Source organism: Clarias gariepinus, chromosome 28 (assembly GCF_024256425.1).
Source record: "Clarias gariepinus isolate MV-2021 ecotype Netherlands chromosome 28, CGAR_prim_01v2, whole genome shotgun sequence".
In the NCBI taxonomy this organism is placed as follows: domain Eukaryota; kingdom Metazoa; phylum Chordata; class Actinopteri; order Siluriformes; family Clariidae; genus Clarias; species Clarias gariepinus.
Window position 1 is genome coordinate 6,474,609 of NC_071127.1, and position 23,551 is coordinate 6,498,159.

Sequence of the window (23,551 nt, forward strand, 5' to 3'; positions counted from 1 at the left end):
GACGTTCAGGAGGAGATTGTTTCTCTGGCACCAGTTCTCCAGATTTCCAACCTCCTCCAGGTAGGCCGTCTCATCGTTGTTCGTGATCAGGCCCACCACAACAGTGTCATCAGCAAACTTGATGATGGTGGTGGAGCTGGTAGTGGCCACGCAGTCGTGGGTGTACAGAGAGTACAGCAGGGGGCTCAGAACACAACCCTGGGGGGCTCCAGTGCTGAGAGTGAGGGAGGCTGAGACATGTCCGCCCATCCTTACTGCCTGTGGTCTGCCAGTCAGAAAATTGGAGATCCACTGACACATTGATGAGCTGAGTCCCAGGTGCTCCAGCTTGGTGGTAAGTGTGGAGGGAATTATGGTATTAAATGCAGAACTGTAGTCGATGAAGAGCATTTTCACATAATTCCCCCTCCGAGTGTCCAGGTGAGTGAGAGATGTATGGAGGAGATAAGAGATTGCATCGTCCGTGGAACGGTTTGGACGATAAGCGAACTGTAGTGGGTCAAGTGTGTCTGGTAGTGAAGAGATGATGAAGTCTCTGACCAGGCGTTCAAAGCACTTCATCACTACTGAGGTGAGGGCTACAGGGCGATAGTCATTGAGGGAAGCAGGATGAGGTTTCTTTGGGACAGGAACAATAATGGACTCTTTGAAGCATGTGGGGATCACCGACTGAGATAAAGAGATGTTGAATATCTCAGTGAACACGGGTGCTAGCTGGTCTGCACAGGCTCTGAGAATACGGCCTGAGATGCCGTCTGGTCCTGCTGCTTTCCTGGTGTTCACTCTCTTGAAGGCTCTCCTCACGTCATGCTCGGTGATGATGAACGCGCTTCCGGTGCTGGCAGTGACTTCCTGTCTGCAGCCGTTAGCGCCGCTAGCATTAGCATCGCTAGCGTCTTTAGCTGCAGCCTCGAAGCGAGCATAGAAAGTGTTCAGCTCGTCTGCCAGAGTCACGTCTGCGTTTATCATACCGGATGTTGGTGCTTTATAATCCGTTATTGTCCTTAATCCCTGCCACAGGCTCCTAGAGTCACTTTGTTGGAGTTGTGACTCTAGTTTCCTCCCGTAGCGCTGCTTCGCCTCTTTCACCGCCTTCCGGACGCTGTATGACGCAGCCTTGTACGGTTCCATGTCCCCCGATGCGAGTCCTGTGTTGTAGGCAGCGGTGCGAGATTTCAGAGCGTCGCGGATGGTTTTATCCATCCACGGCTTCTGGTTGGGAAACGTTTTAATAGTCTTTTTTTCTACGGTATCGTCCGCTAGTTTCCCGATGAATCCCACAACCGCTTCCGTAAACACGCTGACGTCACCATCGGAGCTGTTTCTGAACATGTCCCAGTCTGCGTCATCGAGTGCGTCCTGTAACGCGGCCACCGATTGGTCCGTCCAGCGCGCGACCTCCCTCTGAACCGGAACTTCCTGTTTCAGCCTTTGTTTGTATTTTGGCATGAGGAAGATGGCGGCGTGGTCGGATTTACCAAACGGTGGACAAGATTGTGCCTTGTAGCCGTCCTTGACCGTTGTATAGCAGTGGACCAGTGTCCTTTCGCCCCTGGTGGGGCAGGTGATGTGCTGATAAAAGTTTGGCGCTGCGCGTTTGAGGTTGGCACTATTAAAGTCCCCCGCCACAATAAGCGCAGCGTCCCGGTGTTGTGTTTGTTGTTGTGTGAGTGCCTCATGCAGCTCGCATAAAGCAGTGTCCGCTTGTGGTGGAATATAAACGGCGCTGATTATGACCGATGTAAACTCCCGAGGAAGGTAAAAAGGACGACACATAATGGACAGTAGTTCCAGATTTGGTGTGCAGGAGCGTGTGAGAGGAACAACACTCGCGCTGTTGCACCAGCTGCTGTTCACCATTAAACACACGCCGCCTCCCCTTGACTTCCCCGAGTCCCGTGTCCTGTCCATGCGGTGAACCGAGAAGAACTTGGCCGGCTGGATGGCGTGGTCCGGCACCGCTGGGTTCAGCCATGTCTCGGTGAAGCAGAGGAGATTGCAGTCCCGAATGTCTCTCTGGAACTTTATCCTGGCCCTGAGGTCATCGAGCTTGTTTTCCAGTGACTGGACGTTGGCGAGCAGGATGCTAGGCAGAGGTGTGCGGTGTGCACGGGCTCTCAGCCTGTTCCTGACGCCGGCTCGTTTCCCTCGGGGCCGCCGCTTCGCGTCGCGTCCTTTGTTGTCCCTCAGGATCTCACTCCACCAGCTCGGATCAGGAGTTAAAAACGTCGAATTGTGAGTACATTGTATACCAATAGAAACAAGAGTGTCTCTATCATAACTAATGTACCCCATGGTGGTAATTTTGCCGGCTTTAAAATGCTGTAAACTAACTTAAAGAACAAAAACAAAGAAAAGGTGGTCGGAGCAGTCGTGACGGCAGCCGACCTCACCGGCGCCATCTTGGAAATATATCTGAGGACAAAATAAGGTATATATTATCAGTTTTTAGGTTATTTGAGAATGTATTTGACACAAAAAACTTTAGATTTACTTGTGAGTTCAGTTAAATAGTTTATTAGACCTAAACACTTAAAGTTGACTTTTTAGCTGCATTACTGCAGTCAGTCTAACAGAAAATATAGCTGTTATAACTAATTACACGTAAATTACATATTAGGCTCTGAGAATACGGCCTGAGATGCCGTCTGGTCCTGCTGCTTTCCTGGTGTTCACTCTCTTGAAGGCTCTCCTCACGTCATGCTCGGTGATGATGAACGCGCTTCCGGTGCTGGCAGTGACTTCCTGTCTGCAGCCGTTAGCGCCGCTAGCATTAGCATCGCTAGCGTCTTTAGCTGCAGCCTCGAAGCGAGCATAGAAAGTGTTCAGCTCGTCTGCCAGAGTCACGTCTGCGTTTATCATACCGGATGTTGGTGCTTTATAATCCGTTATTGTCCTTAATCCCTGCCACAGGCTCCTAGAGTCACTTTGTTGGAGTTGTGACTCTAGTTTCCTCCTGTAGCGCTGCTTCGCCTCTTTCACCGCCTTCCGGACGCTGTATGACGCAGCCTTGTACGGTTCCATGTCCCCCGACGCGAGTCCTGTGTTGTAGGCAGCGGTGCGAGATTTCAGAGCGTCGCGGATGGTTTTATCCATCCACGGCTTCTGGTTGGGAAACGTTTTAATAGTCTTTTTTTCTACGGTATCGTCCGCTAGTTTCCCGATGAATCCCACAACCGCTTCCGTAAACACGCTGACGTCACCATCGGAGCTGTTTCTGAACATGTCCCAGTCTGCGTCATCGAGTGCGTCCTGTAACGCGGCCACCGATTGGTCCTTCCAGCGCGCGACCTCCCTCTGAACCGGAACTTCCTGTTTCAGCCTTTGTTTGTATTTTGGCATGAGGAAGATGGCGGCGTGGTCGGATTTACCAAACGGTGGACAAGATTGTGCCTTGTAGCCGTCCTTGACCGTTGTATAGCAGTGGACCAGTGTCCTTTCGCCCCTGGTGGGGCAGGTGATGTGCTGATAAAAGTTTGGCGCTGCGCGTTTGAGGTTGGCACTATTAAAGTCCTCCGCCACAATAAGCGCAGCGTCCCGGTGTTGTGTTTGTTGTTGTGTGAGTGCCTCATGCAGCTCGCATAAAGCAGTGTCCGCTTGTGGTGGAATATAAACGGCGCTGATTATGACCGATGTAAACTCCCGAGGAAGGTAAAAAGGACGACACATAATGGACAGTAGTTCCAGATTTGGTGTGCAGGAGCGTGTGAGAGGAACAACACTCGCGCTGTTGCACCAGCTGCTGTTCACCATTAAACACACGCCGCCTCCCCTTGACTTCCCCGAGTCCCGTGTCCTGTCCATGCGGTGAACCGAGAAGAACTTGGCCGGCTGGATGGCGTGGTCCGGCACCGCTGGGTTCAGCCATGTCTCGGTGAAGCAGAGGAGATTGCAGTCCCGAATGTCTCTCTGGAACTTTATCCTGGCCCTGAGGTCATCGAGCTTGTTTTCCAGTGACTGGACGTTGGCGAGCAGGATGCTAGGCAGAGGTGTGCGGTGTGCACGGGCTCTCAGCCTGTTCCTGACGCCGGCTCGTTTCCCTCGGGGCCGCCGCTTCGCGTCGCGTCCTTTGTTGTCCCTCAGGATCTCACTCCACCAGCTCGGATCAGGAGTTAAAAACGTCGAATTGTGAGTACATTGTATACCAATAGAAACAAGAGTGTCTCTATCATAACTAATGTACCCCATGGTGGTAATTTTGCCGGTTTTAAAATGCTGTAAACTAACTTAAAGAACAAAAACAAAGAAAAGGTGGTCGGAGCAGTCGTGACGGCAGCCGACCTCACCGGCGCCATCTTGGAAATATATCTGAGGACAAAATAAGGTATATATTATCAGTTTTTAGGTTATTTGAGAATGTATTTGACACAAAAAACTTTAGATTTACTTGTGAGTTCAGTTAAATAGTTTATTAGACCTAAACACTTAAAGTTGACTTTTTAGCTGCATTACTGCAGTCAGTCTAACAGAAAATATAGCTGTTATAACTAATTACACGTAAATTACATATTAAAATATAAAAGTGTAAGAACAGTGCAAAAAAAAAACACTAATGACGCCAATAAGAACTTAAATTACACTTTTAGTTTTAATCGTACAGACAAGATCTATATATTAATCAAATCTGTAAAGTGTCTACTTTTATTTGTATGCACACATGTTAAAAATAAAACTTTGAGCATTAATAAAATAATGAAAACAAACAGGGTGCGCTGTCTGTCGCTTTGGTCTGTGTGAACTGCAGGGAGAAACACGTCATTAAAATGAACTGAAACTCAGCAAATACTCCACAGAGAGACACAAAATACATATCTATAGAAAGCTAAAATTGTCTTCTTTTACATTTACCAATTCAACTCGAAAACAAATAATCTGTTTTTATGCTGTTTTTCCCCCATTACAGCTGATGTGGTCTCGCCTCCCTGTGCGCGCGCTGTTGATGAAAGGTTCATTTCCATATGAACAGCGCGCGCACGGGGAGGCGGGATCACATTAGCTGTAATGAGCCGATGCAGGAGAATCTGTACCACTCCTTACTTTCATACGGATTACATGAAAACAGATTATTTGTTTTCGAGTTAAATTAGTAAATGTAAAAGTAGACAATTCAAGCTTTCTATAGATGTGTATTTTGTGTCTTTCTGTGGAGTATTTGCTGAGTTTCAGTTCATTTTAATGACGTGTTTCTCCCTGCAGTTCACACAGACCAAAGCGACAGACAGCGCACCCTGTTTATTTTCTTTATTTTATTAATGCTCAAAGTTTTATGTTTAACATGTGTGCATACAAAAAAAAGTAGACACTTTACAGATTCTATTAATATATAGATCTTGTCTGTACGATCAAAACTGTAAAAGTGTAATTTAAGTTCTTATTGGCGTCATCAGGGGAAAACGCCTCAAAACGCATATATGCGTGCGCGGACCTCAGAGGGTTAATCATGCAGCACTTTTAGTATTAATAGCAAAAGCAACCCAACAGTGTAATTAAAGTCCCCAAAATAACACAGAATTTTGACCCAGCATAAACAACCCAATGACGTGTTTACAGAAACCTACTAGTAGTACTACTACTAATGAATGGAGAAAGCACAGTTAAAGCCCGGGTATTCTTCTTGCTGTCGCGTTGTATTCAGCGAGTAGCATATATTTTTGTGTTTGTTGCATTTCATGTCTGTAGTTTTATCGATAAATTTGCTCATATCTGTGTACGCGTTTATCAGCCTTTTGATCAAAAAGATGCACGTGCAACTCACTTTCACTTTGCAAAAGGCAGTGTTTATTGTTTAGTGTATATTTAAAGCACATAAACACAATAAAACAATAATGTTTTGGGCTAACGTCATACATTTGAATTTTTAGTTGTACTTCGTCTTTTTGCACACGCGCAGGTGCGTTACAATTATAAGTACAATAATAATAATAATAAATTTGGAGCACTACTACTACTAATAATAATAATACTGAATGGAGAAACCGCAGTCAAAGAAGTATCGTCATTAAAGGAGAGAAGAAAATGAAAAATAAATATATATCAGTATTTACAGTTTGAGCTCGACACGTTTATGAGCTCTGTCGCTTGCTGTTAATGGGTGCCTAAGAGAGATAACACATTTTCGGCTTCAGTACACACACAATACTTCAGATTGAAAGGCGACTGCCCCCTACAGGTAATAAAGGGCATTTTTACAACTTGCCGCGTGCAGCTGCGGCAAGTCGTGGAATCCCTTTTCTCGAAACATGCGTTTTTAATGGCCAGATCTGTATATGATAATGGCCTGAGACAGGACACGCCCACACGTTAGTCACAGGGAAATAGTCAGGGTAATCTACATACAAGGCCACATCCCCAACACATGCGCGCACACACACACACACACGCACACACCGATTCAGTGAGTTCTCTGACCGTGTGGAAGGTGTCATGTGCTGTACAGGTTTCTGGAGCTCTACAGAATGTTCTAGACAGTGGGAGGAGTTTAGAAGTCTTATATAATCCTTATTCTATTAATAGAAAACTGATACTTTATTTTTTCTCGTTTTGGCTTTGGCCAGCTTATATGTAAATAAAACACTGAGATATTACACTTCTAACAATAAGTAAAAGATTATACATTATAAGATAATTAATTAAATGTCTTGGAGTCAGATATTTAAATCACAAAGTTAAAACACACATTTAACCTTCAGCTGACCTTGTACTCCATTGTGGTACTTGTTACTGTACAAAAGTCATCCTCGCTCTACAGCACTTATGTACATGTGTCTAAGACTTTTACACAGTACTGTACATTTTATTTACTGTAAAATTTTATTTAGTAATAAATTATCAGTCAGTAATATTGTTTATTAAAGACATGAGTTTTGATTCTCCTCAAAAGTAACACTTTAGGCCTGAAATTAGTAGAACTTGGTTTATATTAATGATGGTGTTTGTTTTTCACCCTGATTCAGACTTTTACTTCCTTGATTCTGCAGTAATATAAATCTATAGTGTTATATAAATGTCTAGTGTTATTAAACAAAGGTTATGGAGAAACAAGTTTATTGTCCCTGTATAGTGCACTATAAGTCTGTTAGAGAACCATTTTGTAGACGCACCATCTTAAAAATAAAATAATAAACCAGGATGTAAATCTGTTGATGAAGTGTGTGTCATTGTGTCTCTGCAGGTTGTATGAGTGTGGTGTCTCAGATGAAGGCTGTGCTGCTCTGACTTCAGCTCTGAGATCAAACCCCTCACACCTGAGAGAACTGGATCTGTCCTATAATAATAATCTAGGAGACTCAGGAGTGAAGTGTGTCTCTGCTGTACTGGAGAATCCTGACTGTAAACTGGAGACACTGAGGTAAGATCATTTCTCTGAGAGTCACATGACCTGCTCCTCAGTAAGACACATTCTCTAATAGTGAGACTGAAGCAGAGGTTTTAGGTTCATCATCAATGTCCTGAGGAGGAAGATTGTTTCTTTTTACTGCACACTGATGATTTGTCACAGAGTCTTTGGGTCAGATGTACGTATGTGAGAAGCTGCAGCACAAAACCTGACTTGATGCGACTGCAGTGTGTCTGAAATGACTGTGAAATTTACTACAACACTGTAACTAATCACACAAACTGGAGCTGAGACACAAACTAACTGCACTGTGTGAGCTGCAGGGTTTAAAAGCAGCAGTGACATTCTCAGAGATGAGAATTAGTTCTGTTAGTGAGGATTATTTCAGTACATTTGTGTCTATCTGCTATGAACAGGGTTGCCAGATCTGTGTTACAAACACAGACAAATGGACAAGCAGTATTAAACCCATGCAGATTCCCTCATTAGTTCTCTAACATTTTAAAATAGTCTCATATTATTACACATTTTGTCATAAATACAGAATGTCTATGAATAAACCCACAGACTCAAATCCATTCATATAGTAACACAGGGCTAAAGTAGAGAAGACCATCAGTAGGTGTGTGTGTGTCTGTGTGTGTGTGTGAGGAGTTCACAGGGCTTATTATTGATTAAAATAACACACTTTAGATAAAATGCCCAAGTTCTCTCTCTCTCTCTCTTTCTCTCTCTTTCTCTCTCTCACACACACACACGCACACACACACACACACACACAAAGCTTGTCTTGAAGTTTATGTCCTGAGAGAGTGAAGTGTGTGTCATTGTGTTTATGCAGGTTGTTGCATTGTGGTGTCTCAGATGAAGGCTGTGCTGCTCTGACTTCAGCTCTGAGATCAAACCCCTCACAGCTGAGAGAACTGAATCTGTCCTGGAATAATAAAATAGGAGACTCAGGAGTGAAGTGTCTCTCTGCCCTTAAGGACGATGAACATTACAAACTACAGACACTGACGTGAGTAATGATCTCTTTATATAAACACTGAAACATTAACAGACTGATTAGCATTATTTTGTACATTAGCATTAGCTTGTGCATTTCTCTTCAGTTCCAGTAAATATCAGATTACAGAGTTAAAATGTCACTTTATTCTATTTAATCAGACTTTTTCTAACAATTATCTTTAATGCTGTTTGGTGTTGATTTAAACTTCATGTGAAAGCAGAAGACAGGGAGTCAGACGGAGTTTACAAAACATCCCACCTGAGTGCATGAGAGTGATTGTAAATGAACAGCTGGTCTCCTTGTGACACCCTGCTATCTCTGACTTCATACTGCTGCTTCTGTCTGAATAAGATGATCTCAGCTTTTCCCTGTTTCTGATAAGCAGCAGACTTTCTCCTCAACTCTCATAAAAACTCATGAAAATCATCATCTTTAATGCCACACTAACACAAATATTAGATTTACTGTAATCAGCTACTTTACTCACTCTGACACTCCTTCCAGCTCTCCACCTCCTCACGTGTCTTCTGTCATTCCTGTAAAATTCACCTCCACTTCTTCTTAAAGTCTGCACTTAAATATACATGTAGAACAGGAGATAAAACACACAGCAGTGTGAGTTACTTTATAAAAAGCTCTAAAGCCTGTGATTGTATAAGAGCAGTGATGTGATGATAAACGTCTGCTCACTTTCCTGTTAGAACTTGTGGAAGTTCTCATTTGTTTTAGCTAAATGTTCTCACTCAGATATTGTACATGTATGAATTAATGTTAAATAAAATTATATAAACAGAAAATGCTAATGTTTCTCTTGGAGCAGAGATGATTACATGCTGTTAATCAAAGTACAAAAATCCAGTTTGTGTTTATTGATTCTGATGTTTTCTTTTATTTTCAGGTTGTAGTGAACATCTGTGTGTGAGATGAAGACTCCATTGTTCCTGCATTTAAGGATTTCTTGAATTTAGACCTCCTTTTGTCTACTCAGTGCTCAGCCTGTATTTTGTCTGTCCCGCCTGGATCCAGGGAACCCCTCAATGATACACACAAGTCAGTGCTCAGTGAGACATTCAAAGTTTATTGTGGGAGACAGGAGTATCTATACGCGCACACACACACACACACACACACACACACACACACAGAACCAAAAAGGTGGCTGCAGAAGTGTTTACATCTGTTCTGGAATGCTTTTAAAAGATAAGGTGAAGAGGAACATAAATTTGGGAGTAGCTCTGCATTTACGAGCGTTCAACAGTTTTACGAACTTTAACATAAACTACTATAGAATGTGTTTATTAATAGTGCAGCTTGTGTCGTGGTAAAACAAAGAAAAACACTGTTCTCACGCACACAGAATATCACGAAACACTAAAAATTAAATATTCCCTACACTGCATTTCTATGTTGGAGAACAGACAACACAGTCCTTTATTTATAACTAATTAAACAGACTCAGAGACGGTGTGTGTGTTCAGTGGCCTTCCCAGTTACAGTACCTGTATCCAGTAGAACACCTTTGGTGTGTGGGAGAACATGTGATTCACAGCACGAAGGAGCATCTGAAAAACCTACAGGACCTGTGTAATGTGATCAGGTCAACATGGACCAGAATCTCAAAGCACTACAGTTTCGTTTTTTTTTCTTTGTTTTTTTTTTTACCTGTTTGCAGATTTTTGTGAGGATCTGCTGATCATACCTGGTATGGGATCAGTGCCATCTTTTTTACTGTAGTATATACTGCATGCTTTATTTTGAGTACCTGTATCAGTCAAGTACATTTTAAATAAATGTATATTTGTATTTTTTGTATAAAAAGTTTATAAAATTGATTATTAGTTAAATGGCATTTTTATGCAAAAAAATCGAATATTTGTTCTAACTGTTAGAATGAAACTATTTATGTACTAATTGTGATTCATTAATATTCATTTATAGTTCTGTAAACAATCTGTGTGTGTCAGAAGGAGCATACAGTGGAACCTTGGATTATGAGCATATTTTCCCATAAGAAATTATGGAAACACAAATTATTTGTTCCACAGCCCAAAGAAATAAATGCATAAAAATAATTAATATAAAGTAAAAATAAAACAAATTAACTTGCACTTTACCTTTAAAAAAAGTTAAAAATGAATAAAACAAAAAGCAGAAAGACGTAAGTGTTTCCGTTTATGCGTGCAGGCGCTGTGTGTGCATTTGTGTGTGAAGCTTATGGAAGAAAATTTTTATTTAATTTTATTTGATTTTACTTACTTTTGGGGGGTAGAAGGTACCATATCTGTATATAATCAGAGATGTGCGTGCGAAGCTAAGACATAGGCTTCTCTGTGTGCGCGTGCATAGGAAACCAGAGCTTTACATTGGGGCACCTTTATTGTGAGCTAAAGAGGGCCCCTAATGGGAAACAGATGTTGGAGGGATGTACAGCGAGCCCTGCATATATAATGGTGGAAACGGACCAGAGATTCAGTTGTGTCCATGGTACAGCTCCGGCCGTTATTGCATGATAATAAAGGTCGTAATCTTCTGTAAGCAAAGCCTGACTCTGAGTATTTTTCCACAACAAGCTAAAGTAAGATGAGAGTAGGAATCCTACCCCCCTCTCCCTCTTCTCATCTTACACTTTAACCCCTCCTCTCTCTTCTCTCTCACACACACATTAACAGAAAGACTGTTTTATCAGAAAAAATAGCAAGAAACTTCACTAATAACACTTAAATAAGCGACAAACTAATGAAATCACTGCTGTAAAGTAAAAAATAATAATAATTAACCTGCACTTTACCTTTGAAAAGAATCGCGACAGTGAAGCATTTCTGTGTAAAGCAGTGTGTGTGTGTGTGTGTGTGTGAAGGTGAAAGGAGGAGGGGTGGGTCTAGGGGTGCAGGCTGACACACACACACACACACACACACAGAAAATGGATCTTTAACCTCTCTGAGACTTTCTTTTGCTTTACACGCAAAAAAAACACGATTATACCAGTAAGAGACGCACACTAAGACCCAGCAAGGAAGACGATTACCCACAATTCCACAGCTCAAGAGAGGGAAAAAAACAGTTTTGATCACAAGAAACGCATGCGTGATCCATGATACTCGGTACTCGTAAACTTGTTCATTTTCCAATTCAAAATGTATTAAAAATCTCTCGAAGGGGAGGGATGAAAGGTACTTCGTGCTCCCACATTAATCACGGCTCTACAGCCAATCAGGGGCATCTGTGAGCTCACGCACGTGGAAGGAGCGACTAGCGCTTTTCTCAGAGTGTGTTACTCCGCCCCTAACAGTGCGTAAGCAAGCAGTTCGAAAAGATGCGGTCGGCTGGCGTCACACGGTTCGGAGGAAACAAGTGATAGTCTTCAGCCATCCCGGCTGAGTGGTAGTAGTAGCCTTAATGTGGGAGCCCCCTAGTGATGGGAAGGAATTGAACACAATTAAATTAGGGAGAAAATCGGGAAAAAAATCCAAAACAATAATAATAATAATAATAATAAAAATTAATAAAATCTTTGCTCGTCTTGTGGAACCACATTACTCGCAATCCGAGGTTCAACTGTTCTGTACTCTGTGTCTCTCTGTTTTATATAAACAAGACTCTCCTGTAAATCAGCAGTAATAAAGCACTCGGCTCAGCGATGGAATATTACTCTATTCCATACTGTAATGTGTGTTAGACTGTGTTCTGGAAGATGTTGTGGTTTTGCTCATGTGTTTAAAGCTCACAATGCAGAGGAACATAGACATCTCAGTTGACTCTGATTGCCACAGAACTTACAGTGAATGTTTTAGTGATCCATCCTGATATTAAGATATGAAGATGCAGTGCAAGATATTTTGCTAGATGGGATCACTAAGACAAACTGCTTTTCTTTGTTTATTAGCTGCAGCAGACGTGGTAAATGACTCCCAACACGTTTCTGTAAGTTGTTTATTGTAATGATAATAGAATAAATTAATATATTAATAAATTCAGATATAAATAAATACATTTTCACTTTCACTGAAATAACAACACTAAAGTGGTATATGTGAATTTTAAGCTGTTTTAAGGCAAAATTTCATCTTTATCCGATCTACTTTTATAAATTTCTGTGATTCACTCTCCGATTACTGAACAGGGAGTGTATTTGTCTGATGACGAAAAAAATACAACTTAGCGTAAACAAGGCATAAGATACTCAACCGTACAGAATGTTATTTCTTTGTAGGGCTGCACAATTCTTGCTACAATGTAAATAATAATTTTCACATGATTCTCATTTTCTCAACAAATTTTTTTTGCACTCAAACAAACAAAAAACAACCAGGGCATTCAGTCATAGTCATATAAGTGCTGGAGTAACAAAAATAATCCTTTAAAAGCTTTAAGCTGTTGAACAAAAGAGAATGTTAACTATAAGAAATAAAAATAACTAAACAGAACCCGTCCTTTTTGCTCCAACTGGCACAGAACCTTATACAGATGCAGAGCCCCCCAGGGGTCATGTGGTAAATAAATAAATAAATAAATAAAAACTGTGCGATTTACTAAACCGAGCTCGTGGATTAATGAACTGAGATGCGTTTTTCTTAGCCCTCAGAAAAAGGCTCGTCTGAGAAAAGGTTGTGATCGTGTGACCACTGAGCTGCTACGGATTCTAAAATTGACAGTTACCGTTCTTTAATCCCTGGAATAGAAGAGACAGAGCATTTCCTCATCATAACATGCGTTGTTATTTTCCTCTTTCGCTACAAATCCATCCAGTACTGACTGACTCTGATTGATTAGGTCTGCCTGCTTGTTACACGCCACGTGAGTGATAGCGAAACTCAGCTAATGAGGGAGAGGAGAGGAGTGATGGAGATTTATGATTGATTGGTGAAATATTAAAGAATAAAGCTTATTCTGCTGATTCTGATAATATTGTTTTGTTATTGTTTGAGTGTGACCAATAATGCGTAAAGGCAAAATGATCTGAATGCAGAAAAATACACAGAACTGAATCTCATTTAGAAATGAGATCGCATTCATGTATGAATTTAAGATTGTAATTTTTTTCAGAGAGATGATCTTACCTCAGTGTCTCCAGTTTACAGTCAGGATTCTCCAGTACAGCAGAGACACACTTCACTCCTGAGTCTCCTAGATTATTATTATAGGACAGATCCAGTTCTCTCAGGTGTGAGGGGTTTGATCTCAGAGCTGAAGTCAGAACAGCACAGTCTTCACCTGAGACACCACAATCATGCAACCTGCAATGACACAATGACACACACACTTTATCAACAGATTTACATCCTGGGTTAATAATCACAGTGCTTTAAATTATTTGCCCCTTCTTTTTATGTTTTTTTCGTATATTTACTTAGTTGATTCAGATAATAAAATGTTAATATTAAACAAACAAAGATATCCAAATTAAAATAGAAAGTTCAGTTTTTAAATAATGATTTCATTTTTCATATCACACAATGACAGACACTTCAAGATACCTCAGTTTCTTCACTTTACAGTCAGGATTCTCCAGTACAGCAGAGAGACGCTTCACTCCTGAGTCTGTTAGTTTATTCCAAGACAGGTCCAGTGTCTTCACAGTCAGATGCAGTTCTCTCAGATTAGAAGTTTTTGAGTTGAGCACTGAGACCAGAGCTTCACCACTTCTCTCTTCAATTGTATCACACCTGATACTGAAGGAAATAAAATAAGACATAATGAACTAACACTAGTACAAAAGATCAAACAGATCCTCAAAGCTACTGAAATGATAACCAGCCCAGTGGTGAAGAAGGTTTATGTAGCTAACTGTGTGTGTGTGTGTGTCTGTGTCTGTGTGTCTGTGTGTGTGCATGTATTTATAGGCAAAAGGTAGATGACACACACGTGGTCACAGTGTTATAGTAAACAGTACACACATGTGCACGGATGTTGATTATACCAGTAAGGGGAGACGATTACACCGCAATTCCACAGCGCAAGAGAGAGAAAAACCATTGGCTCAGTTGTGATCACGTTATGCTCGGTGTCAAAACAAGAAGCCCATGTGTGATATGATACTCGGTACTCGTAAACCAAGACTTCGTTTTTCAATTCAAAATTTATTCAAAATCTTTACTCTTATTGCGGAACAATTGCAAACCGCTTTACTCGTAATCAGAGGTTCCACTGTACTTTTTTTCTTTTAACAAATTAAACTCTGAACTGTCACTCACTACAGTGACTGGGGTCTATTGTGTTTGTTGTGGATGAACAATATGGTGACTACTGGGTGGAGCTGGGCCCCGGGCTGGTGGAGGGTCTTCAACAAATTACACCCTTTTAAACTTAAATGTCATAACTCCCATTAAGAGGTAACAGCCTGACACCCACTCACATCAATTACAATCCTTCTATGAAGATATAATAGCAGGAATGTTTTACTAATAACAATGAAATCAGCTCAGTGTGTGTATAGCTGCACTTCTAGTCTTATACACATTTAACGTGAAAACAAATAGAAAGAAACAATGAAAATTCTAAAAATCTGTAGACATGGGTGTGAAATTGATAAGGTTTATGTTACTAGACAGTTTATAGAATTTTTACAGGCTCTCCTCTGAACTCTAGGGTGTGTGTTAAATATCCAGAAAAAAACTGAGAATCAGAATATTAATAATTTTTCTCATTATTTCAGGCAACATGGCATTAATGCAAGAGTTAAAAAAAGTGTTTTTTTACCTCAACTGACAGAAACTGTCTTCCACACATATAATATCTGCCCTTTAGTCTTATTCAGACTCAGAGAGATGATCTTACCTCAGTGTCTCCACTTTACAGTCAGGATTCTCCAGTACAGCAGAGAGACGCTTCATTCCTGAGTCTGTTAATTTATTCATGTACAGGTCGAGTGTCTTCACAGTCAGATGCAGTTCTCTTAGATTGAAGGTTTCTGAGTTGAGCACTGAGACCAGAGCGTCAGCACTTCTCCCTTTAATTGTATCACACCTGATACTGAAGGAAATAAAATAAGACATAATGAACTAACACTAGTACAAATGATCAAACAGATCCTCAAAGCTTTCACTGCACCTTCTCATTTTTATAAACACCAAAAGCACAAACAGCAGTTAGATAAAACAGATAAATACTGTAATAGTAATTCACAGTCAGAGCGGCTCAGAATCAGCATGGAGCATAAGATTCAGACAGATTGTGAAGTGAGAGTCTCTGTTGTGTTCTGTAATTAGTGAGCTACTAAAATGATAACCAGCCCAGTGGTAAAGGAGCTTTATGTAGCTAACTGTGCATGTGTGTGTCTTTGTGTGTGTGTGTTTGTGTGTGTGGAACATAAAAATTTAAGTTTAAGAGATGAATAATTATTCTAAAAACCTACAGCATGAAATATATTTTTTATTTATTTAATTTTTTTAATTGAAGTTCAGGGAAGAAAATAAAAAGATTCAGCATGTAATAAAATGTTACAATTGTAAAACACTATACTCTGTAAGGCATTTGTCACTGATTGTGACAAATTGTTGTGTATTTAAAGTCCTGCAGTGTGGTTCTGGTGCTCCATACATTACACTTAGTACAGTTTGTACAACAATTACAGTGTGAGACAAAGAGCTGTCCGCCTTTAGTCTTTTAGCAAATTCAGCTCTGAACTGTCCCTCATTGAGAGAGCAGTCCCATGTCACATGTTTAAGGGAAATAAACGCTGGGAATCAAAACAGGAATCATGACAAACACGAAAAAAAGCAAGATAAGAAGCTGTGACAATACTGAGCTTAAACAATGATACTAATCACAGAAACACTTCAAATTAATTATAATAATTAAGTCCCAAATACACACACAGGTCGAATGGGGCTTGCTGGCAGTAGCGTGACGATAAGGGGCAACGCCCTGACAATCACTCACATCAATTACTGTACACTCCATTTATGAAGTCATAATGGCAAGATTGGTGTGAACATATGTTAAAAATGTGAACATGTGTTCTAAAACTCAGTCTAGAAGGCGTGACGGGGGTCGGCGCTGGCGTTGTGAACGCCGGAGTCTTTTTGCGGGGAAAGGGGGGGCGCAGTCCTCTTCCTAAGGCGGACAGACCTCCACAGAGTTCGATGTTTCGCTGGCGTGGGGCTGATAGGGGACGAGACGGTCCCGGTGGAGCACGACCAATCGCGACCGCCCCGTCAACCGCACCCGATAGACTACATCAGAGAGCTGGGCAACGACCGTGCAGGGGCCCACCCAGTGCGACATAAGCTTAGGCGAGAGCCCCCTTTTCCTTCCAGGGGAATACATCCAAACCTGCTCCCCAGTAGCAAAGTCTCACCCCCGGCTGTAAGTATCATACAAGCGTCTTTTAAAGAACAAAAATAATCCAACCCCGGCTTCGTGGGTAAATCCACTTGTGGAGGGGGCCCAAACACAAGGTCCGGGGCGTGCGCAACGCGCGACCGAACATTAACGCAGCTGGCGTCAGCTGTGAGGACTCCTGCACTGCTGTGCGATAAGCCCAAAGCACGAGAGGCAAATGTTTGTCCCAATCCTTCTGCCGGTCGCTGGTAAGCACAGCAAGTTGGGTGGTGAGCTTTCGATTGAAGCGTTCCACGAGGTCGTCACTTTGCGGATGAAGGGGCGTGGTGCGGGTCTTTTTCACCCTGAGGCGCTCGCACACCGCCGCAAACACCTCCGCCTCGAAGTTACACCCCTGATCGCTGTGCAACTTCCCCGGGGCGCCGAATCAGCTAAACATCTCATCCACCAGCACTCGAGCCGTGGTGGAAGCGCTCTGGTCAGGAACAGCAAACGCCTCCGGCCACTTGGTGAAATAATCCATGGCTACCAGCACATACCGGTACCCGCGATCGGAGATGGGAAACGGCCCAAGAATGTCCACACCCATACGCTCCCCCACCCGAAAGTCTTGCAAGGGTGCTCGCGAGCGCTGGGTAGGGCCCTTTTTTGCCATGCAGACGTCGCATCTGTGCACAAAGATTTCACTATCAGTGTGACAGCCCGGCCAGTAAAAGCAAGCGCGCAACCGCCGCAGCGTTTTAGTGACTCCGAAGTGTCCCGCACCCGCATGCCCGTGAACCATTCCTAACATTCGTGCCCGCAGATTCCGCGGCACCAGCAGCTGAAAAGATTCGCCCGCGCCACACGGCCGTTCCCAGTAGCGGTAGAGTAAACCCCCCCGCAACGCTAGTCGGTTAAACTGCGAGTGGAGAGCTTTTTTTTCTCTGGCCCCAGGTGAGCAACCGTGGCATAATCCGGTCTCTGGCCGCAACAGCTGGCACTTTTTGGAGTTGAGCCGCAAATTCACCCGCCGGATAGCCAAAAATACTTCCCGTAGGTTAGCTAGCGCGACCTCAAACTCTTTGCCGTGTACCGAGAAATTGTCCAGGTAGACGACACAACGGTTGCGAGGAATATCGGCCAACACTTTCTCCATCAACCGTTCAAACGTAGCTGGAGCGTTACATAGGCCGAACGGCATGCGCCAGAATTGCCATAGCCCTACGCGGATCTAACGAGCTAAACCACGCCGAGCCCGCAACGTGTTCCAGCGCATTATCAATTCGCGGCAACGGATAAGAATCTTTTGCGTGTCACCTCGTTTAACCGCCGGTAATTGATTGACGAACACGATTCGTCCTTTTTACGTACCAACACAACCGGTGAAGACCACGGTCCGGACGCTGGCTCTATGACGCCCGAGTCGGCCATCTCACGCAGCTTTTGTTCAGCGATAGCGAGTTTAGCTAAGGGAAGGCGTCTCGGATGTAACTGAACAGGAGCTGCGTTACCCGTATCAATCGTGTGCTGCACCAAATTGGTTTGTGTGCACTCGTGCTCACCTACCACGAAAATGTCCACGAACTCGTGTAAAAGGGACTTCACGGTGCCGGTCTGTGTCTGACTTAGCCCCACGCTGCTACGCCGCATAAGCTCGACCATTATTCTCGCTTGGTCTGCGACCGGATGTTTACATGGCGCGTCCACCGGAAGTTCCGCCCCCCTGGTGCGCGCTACTAACACGTCCGCCTGCGCTTTGGCCACTAGCAACCTAGCTAGCCCGAAGTTACCACGCAACGTTCCGTCAGCGAGATTCAGTACACCACCCCACCTTTCAAAAATGTCCAACCCCAAGATACAATCATCCTCAATGTCGGCCACAAAGAATGGATGAAAAAGAATGATTGCACCTACTTGTATTCGCACTGTGCCCATATCCACAAATAGCTCCCCGACATGGTGCGAATGCTCAAGGCTGGGGCCGGCAGCATACAATCGCGCTCACCTTGTTCTAGTACTCCCCAGCGCAGCAGCATAACTGTAGAGCCGGTGTCCACGAGCGCCCGTAGCGAAATGTTGTCCAGGCCACAGTTAACGTAGACCCCCACACGATTTCCTACACGTCCTGACCAGATGTTGAGCCCGGCAGTTGGGGAAACAAAACGGCTGTGGGAGGCGGCTTCCCTTCGGTGCCCCCCCCAAAACGCGGGTTGCCAGCTCCTCGCACGCGGCCCCCTTACGGTCACCCGCGCCGAACCAGAAGTGGAGCGACTCCCGCAGCTTCGCCCAGTCCTTTCGCTCATCAGCCCGGAGGTCTTCCTCCTTAGGTGCTCTGCTACTCGGCGGCCCACTCTAATCCTCCGGATTTCCTCCGGGGTGCGCTCTAACCCGCTACTCCCCATCCCACTTCTGACACCAATTGTAGCGTTTTTCACCGCTAAGAAGGAACTTGGAGAGGCGAGTGAGCTTCCTTGCTGCCCAATGCAAATGGCTGGGAGTATTTTATTCAGCTCGGTACATAAACGGCACATTCAACAAGTCACACTTCTAACACACACACACAACCTGGCCGAAGCCACTAACCCAACAGCTTTTCCCAACAGGGTCAACACATAACAACCCCTCCCGCAAAGCATGATGGTTCCTAATCGAAACCCCGCCCATATATATATATATATATATATATATATATATATATATATATATATATATATATAATAAAAATAAATAAATAAATAAATAATAAAAAGAAGACACAAAAAACAAACAAACAAAAAAAAAGGGTTGTGGAGAAAGTCAACAGAGAAGGGGAGAGGGAGAGAAAAAAGAGAATGGGGGATAGAAAGAGAAAAAAACAGATAATTTGCTTCCATACCTGCTGACAAAAAGAGAAAACAACAGAGGACACAACATCAGAGAAACTGCAGCCACAACCAACATCTGTATGAATCACGGTAAATACTAAATGTTAAATGTTATTGAGCAGCACACATAACTAATATTACAAAATAAGTTTTGAAGCAACAGCAGATCAAGATAGTGTGTGTCTGTGAACCCCTGTTTTTACACCAGTGTGAATGCTTGTGTGTACACCTGTGTGCACACCTGTGTGTATGAGTGCGCTTGTGTTCATGAGGTTCCTCCATGTAGCTGATCAAAGGAGCCCAGAGAGATTAATCTAATGTGGCAGCAGAAGCTGTGTCAAGACTAATGTAATTCAACAAAATATCTCTATACAGTGGAACCTCGGATTACGAGCATAATACGTTCTGGAAGTGGGCTCGTATTCCAAAACACTCGTAAACCAAATTTAATTTTCCCATAAGAAATAATGGAAACTTAAATTATTCGTTCTACAGCCCAAAAAAATAAATACATAAAATTATTTAATACAGAATATTAATTAAAATAAAAAAAATTAATCTGCACGTTACCTTTCAAAAAAGTTAAAAATAAATCCCGGCAGATAAGTGTTTCCCTTTGTGCATGCAGGCGCTGTGTATGTGTGTGTGTGTGTGTGTGTGAGGCTAAAGTAAGTGGAGACTCTTGCTTTCAGCCCCTCCTGTCTCCCTTTCCTTATTATACACATTAAAACTTTCTCCTCTCGTTTAAACACACACACACACATTAACGGAAAGACTGTTGTTCTGTTCTAAATTATTAAAGCTTCTCCGCTTTTTTTTATGTTGCTTGCGACAGCGTAACAGCTTGTTTATCCATGCTCGTGTAATGATGAGATGGACAAACTGGTCGATGCCCGTTCTTTTATTTTCTGCATTGTCAGGTTATAGTACAAACTTTCGGGTGGATCCTGCACTTAAATCCAACTAAAAAAAAACTACTGAAGAACAAAAGTCAGCTTAATATCCTAACTTAAATCTCACATTTGCGTTCACACACACCGGACTGCATTACCCACAATGCATCTCCCGCACTGGACTACACTTCCGTAAACAGGGGTCATAAATCAACGTCTCTCCCGCTACACTGTTTTATCTAAAAAAAAAGCAATAAACTAAGCTAATGACACTTGTGTGAGCGCAAACTAACAGAATCACTGCTGTAAAGTAAAACAAACAAACAAATGACCCAGCACCTTACCTCTGAAAAGATTTGCGACAGAGTTTCTTTGGATAGCAGAGTGTGTGTCTCTTGCCTTCATTTCTGTGCGCGCGTGTGTGTTTGTGAATGAGCGTTTCATACACACACACACACACACACACACAGCCGGCACAGTGTTTAATTACGCTCACGCGCGCGCACACGCACCGTGATGCGGAAGAAAATAGATTTTTAACCTCTGTATTGAGAATTTCTTTTGCCTTACTCGCATGCACACACGTGTGTTATAAGAAAAAGTACACGCGCTGTACACACGCGCGTACACACGCGCTTCCGAACACATAATAAAATATGTCACACACACGTAGTCACAGTGTTATAGTAAACAGTACACGCGTGCACAGATGTTAATTATACCAGTAAAAGACGAGCACTTAGACCCAGCAGGGGAGACGATTCCGCAGCGCAAGAGAGAGAAAAAACGTTGGCTCAGTTGTGATCACGTGCCGCTCGGCGTCTAAACAAGAAGCGCATGCGTGAAACATGATACTTTGTGCTCGTAAACCAAGAAAAAGCTCGTTTTTCAAGTTCAATTTTATTAAAAATCTTTGCTTGTCTTGCAGAACACTCGTAAACCGTGTTACTCGTAATCCGAGGTTCCACTGTATTGGTTGATATTAAGATTATTTTTATTTTTCCAGTTCATGAGGACAGTTTTCTTAGCAATGCATAGGGCAATAAAAGCCATGTGGATTGTGTTAGCTTCTGTAGTGACACCATCTAGGTCGCCCAACAAGCAGACTGAAGGAGAGGCTGGAATAGAACATTTAAGACACTTTGATAAATCATCACAAATCCTGTACCAGTACCTCTGAACAGGTGGACAGAACCATAGAGCGTGGATGTAATTGTCAGGTGTATTGCCTTGACAGTGTGAGCAGTTGTTAGAAGCTGTAAAACCCATCCTAAACATCCTATGACCTATGTAGTGCACTCTATGCAGGATTTTGTATTGTATTAATTGTAAACCAGGATTTCTAATCAGTTCAAAGGTTTTTAAACATATCTGAGACCAGAAATTATGGTCCCATCTTACTGATAGATCTGCCTCCCATTTTGCAATAGGAAGTAATACTGATTCATCTATTTTGGAAAGTGTCTTGTATATTTTAGACATTAATTTGGGGATTTTGAGATCAATAAAATCTGCCACACTTGGTGGTATTTGTAATTTGATATGATTAAACTTAAATTTCCTTTTTACTATAGATTTAATTTGTTAATTCTAAAAATTATTCTAAAAATCTGTTCTTGTTAATCCCATATTGTTTAACTAATATGTCAAAGGGAATAAAGTCTGTCCCTTCAAATATATGTTCCAGGTATTTAATACCTTTACAACTCCAATCTGTGAAGTTTATCATATTATTGTTTAGCAATATGTCAGGATTGTTCTAGATGGGGGTACGTTTGCATGGGATTAGTGAAGACTAAGTAATTTTTAGAAACACCCACCATGCTGTCAGAGAAGAGCTGATACTGATGCTTTATGAAGCATGCATGTCGTTTGATGATCAAGCTAATGAATGGCAGATCCGAAATCCCTATATTATTGCATAATGCCTGTTCTACATCTAGCCAAGGCCCATCTAAGAAGGTGTGTTTTAACCACCCTGAAATGTGTTGAAGTCTGTTGGCTAAGAAATAGTGGTTGTTAGTTTGGTAGATCTAGTCCTCCTTTATCCTTGGTCTTTTGCAGCATTTTTAAGCTAATAAGCGAGGTTTACCTTTTTAAAGGAATTTAGAGATGGAGGAGTCCAGAGATCTAAACTAGTCAGGTGATGGTTTGCTCAGGATAATTGCAAATAAAAAAATAATTCTTGGCAAAACGATCATTTTTATTGAGGCGACTCTTCCCATAATTGATATGGGTAGAGACTTCCATATGGTTAGATCATATTCTACCGTCTTTAAAAGTGGGATGTAGTTTAATTTAATCAAATCTGCCAGTCTAGGTGAAACATTTGTACCTAAATATTTAATATTTCTAGATTGCAATGGAGTGGAAGAGTTCCGGAAGGAGCAATTAGTTGGAAGAACCGTAGATTTTAATCAGTTTATTAAATAATCTGAGACTCTTGAGAAAGAGTTTATTAATGTAATTATCTCAGAGAGAGTGGTTTGTGAATGCTGAAGAAAAAGTAACACATCATCTGCATGAAGACTAACTTTATGCCCTACATTCTTGCATTTAATGCCTTTAATCCCTGTAGCCTGTCTAATTGCTGCTGCTAGTGGTTTAATAAAAATTGCAAACAGTGAGGGGGAGAGGGGGCATCCCTGCCTGGTGCCCCTCTTAAGACAGAAGCTGGAGGATGTTTGGTCATTTGTCCTGACACATGCTGTTGGTGAGTTATATAATATTTTTTGCCAGTTTATAAAAGAGTTTCCAAAACCAAATTTGTGTAAAGTTGCAAATAGAAAATTTCAGATAACCCTATCAAAAGCTTTTTCTGTATGGAGGCAGATCGGTCTCATAAATAATTCACACAAAAGACAAGATGTTCACGTGCGTAACCCAATTGTATATTATGAATATATATATTTTTTATGCACGTGAATGTGTTTTTTTTGTGAATATATTTTTTTTCGTGCATGGGAATTGGGTTTTACGCATGTAAATTGGGTTACGCACGTGAACATCGTGTTTTTTGTGTGAATTATTTAAAGGTTCATTAAATCATTTAAAGGTTTTTATTGCATGAATTGTCTATCAAGTTAAGTAATCTACGTGTATTTGTTGAGGAGTGCCTCCCTTTTATGAAATCAGTTTGGTCGGGATAAATTATGAGAGGAGTTATCTTCTCAATTCTTTTTGA

At 42.1% G+C, this 23,551-nt stretch overlaps 1 protein-coding gene across 1 annotated transcript in view; it reads left to right on the forward strand.

The window, feature by feature from the left end:
* Positions 1-23,551, forward strand: part of LOC128515599 (NLR family CARD domain-containing protein 3-like) — an 85,396-nt gene that overhangs the window by 19,158 nt on the left and 42,687 nt on the right. The window contains exon 6 of the mRNA XM_053489682.1: positions 7,172-7,348. Within this exon, the coding sequence (XP_053345657.1) occupies positions 7,172-7,348 (177 nt within the window). The remainder of the gene's footprint in view (positions 1-7,171; positions 7,349-23,551) is intronic.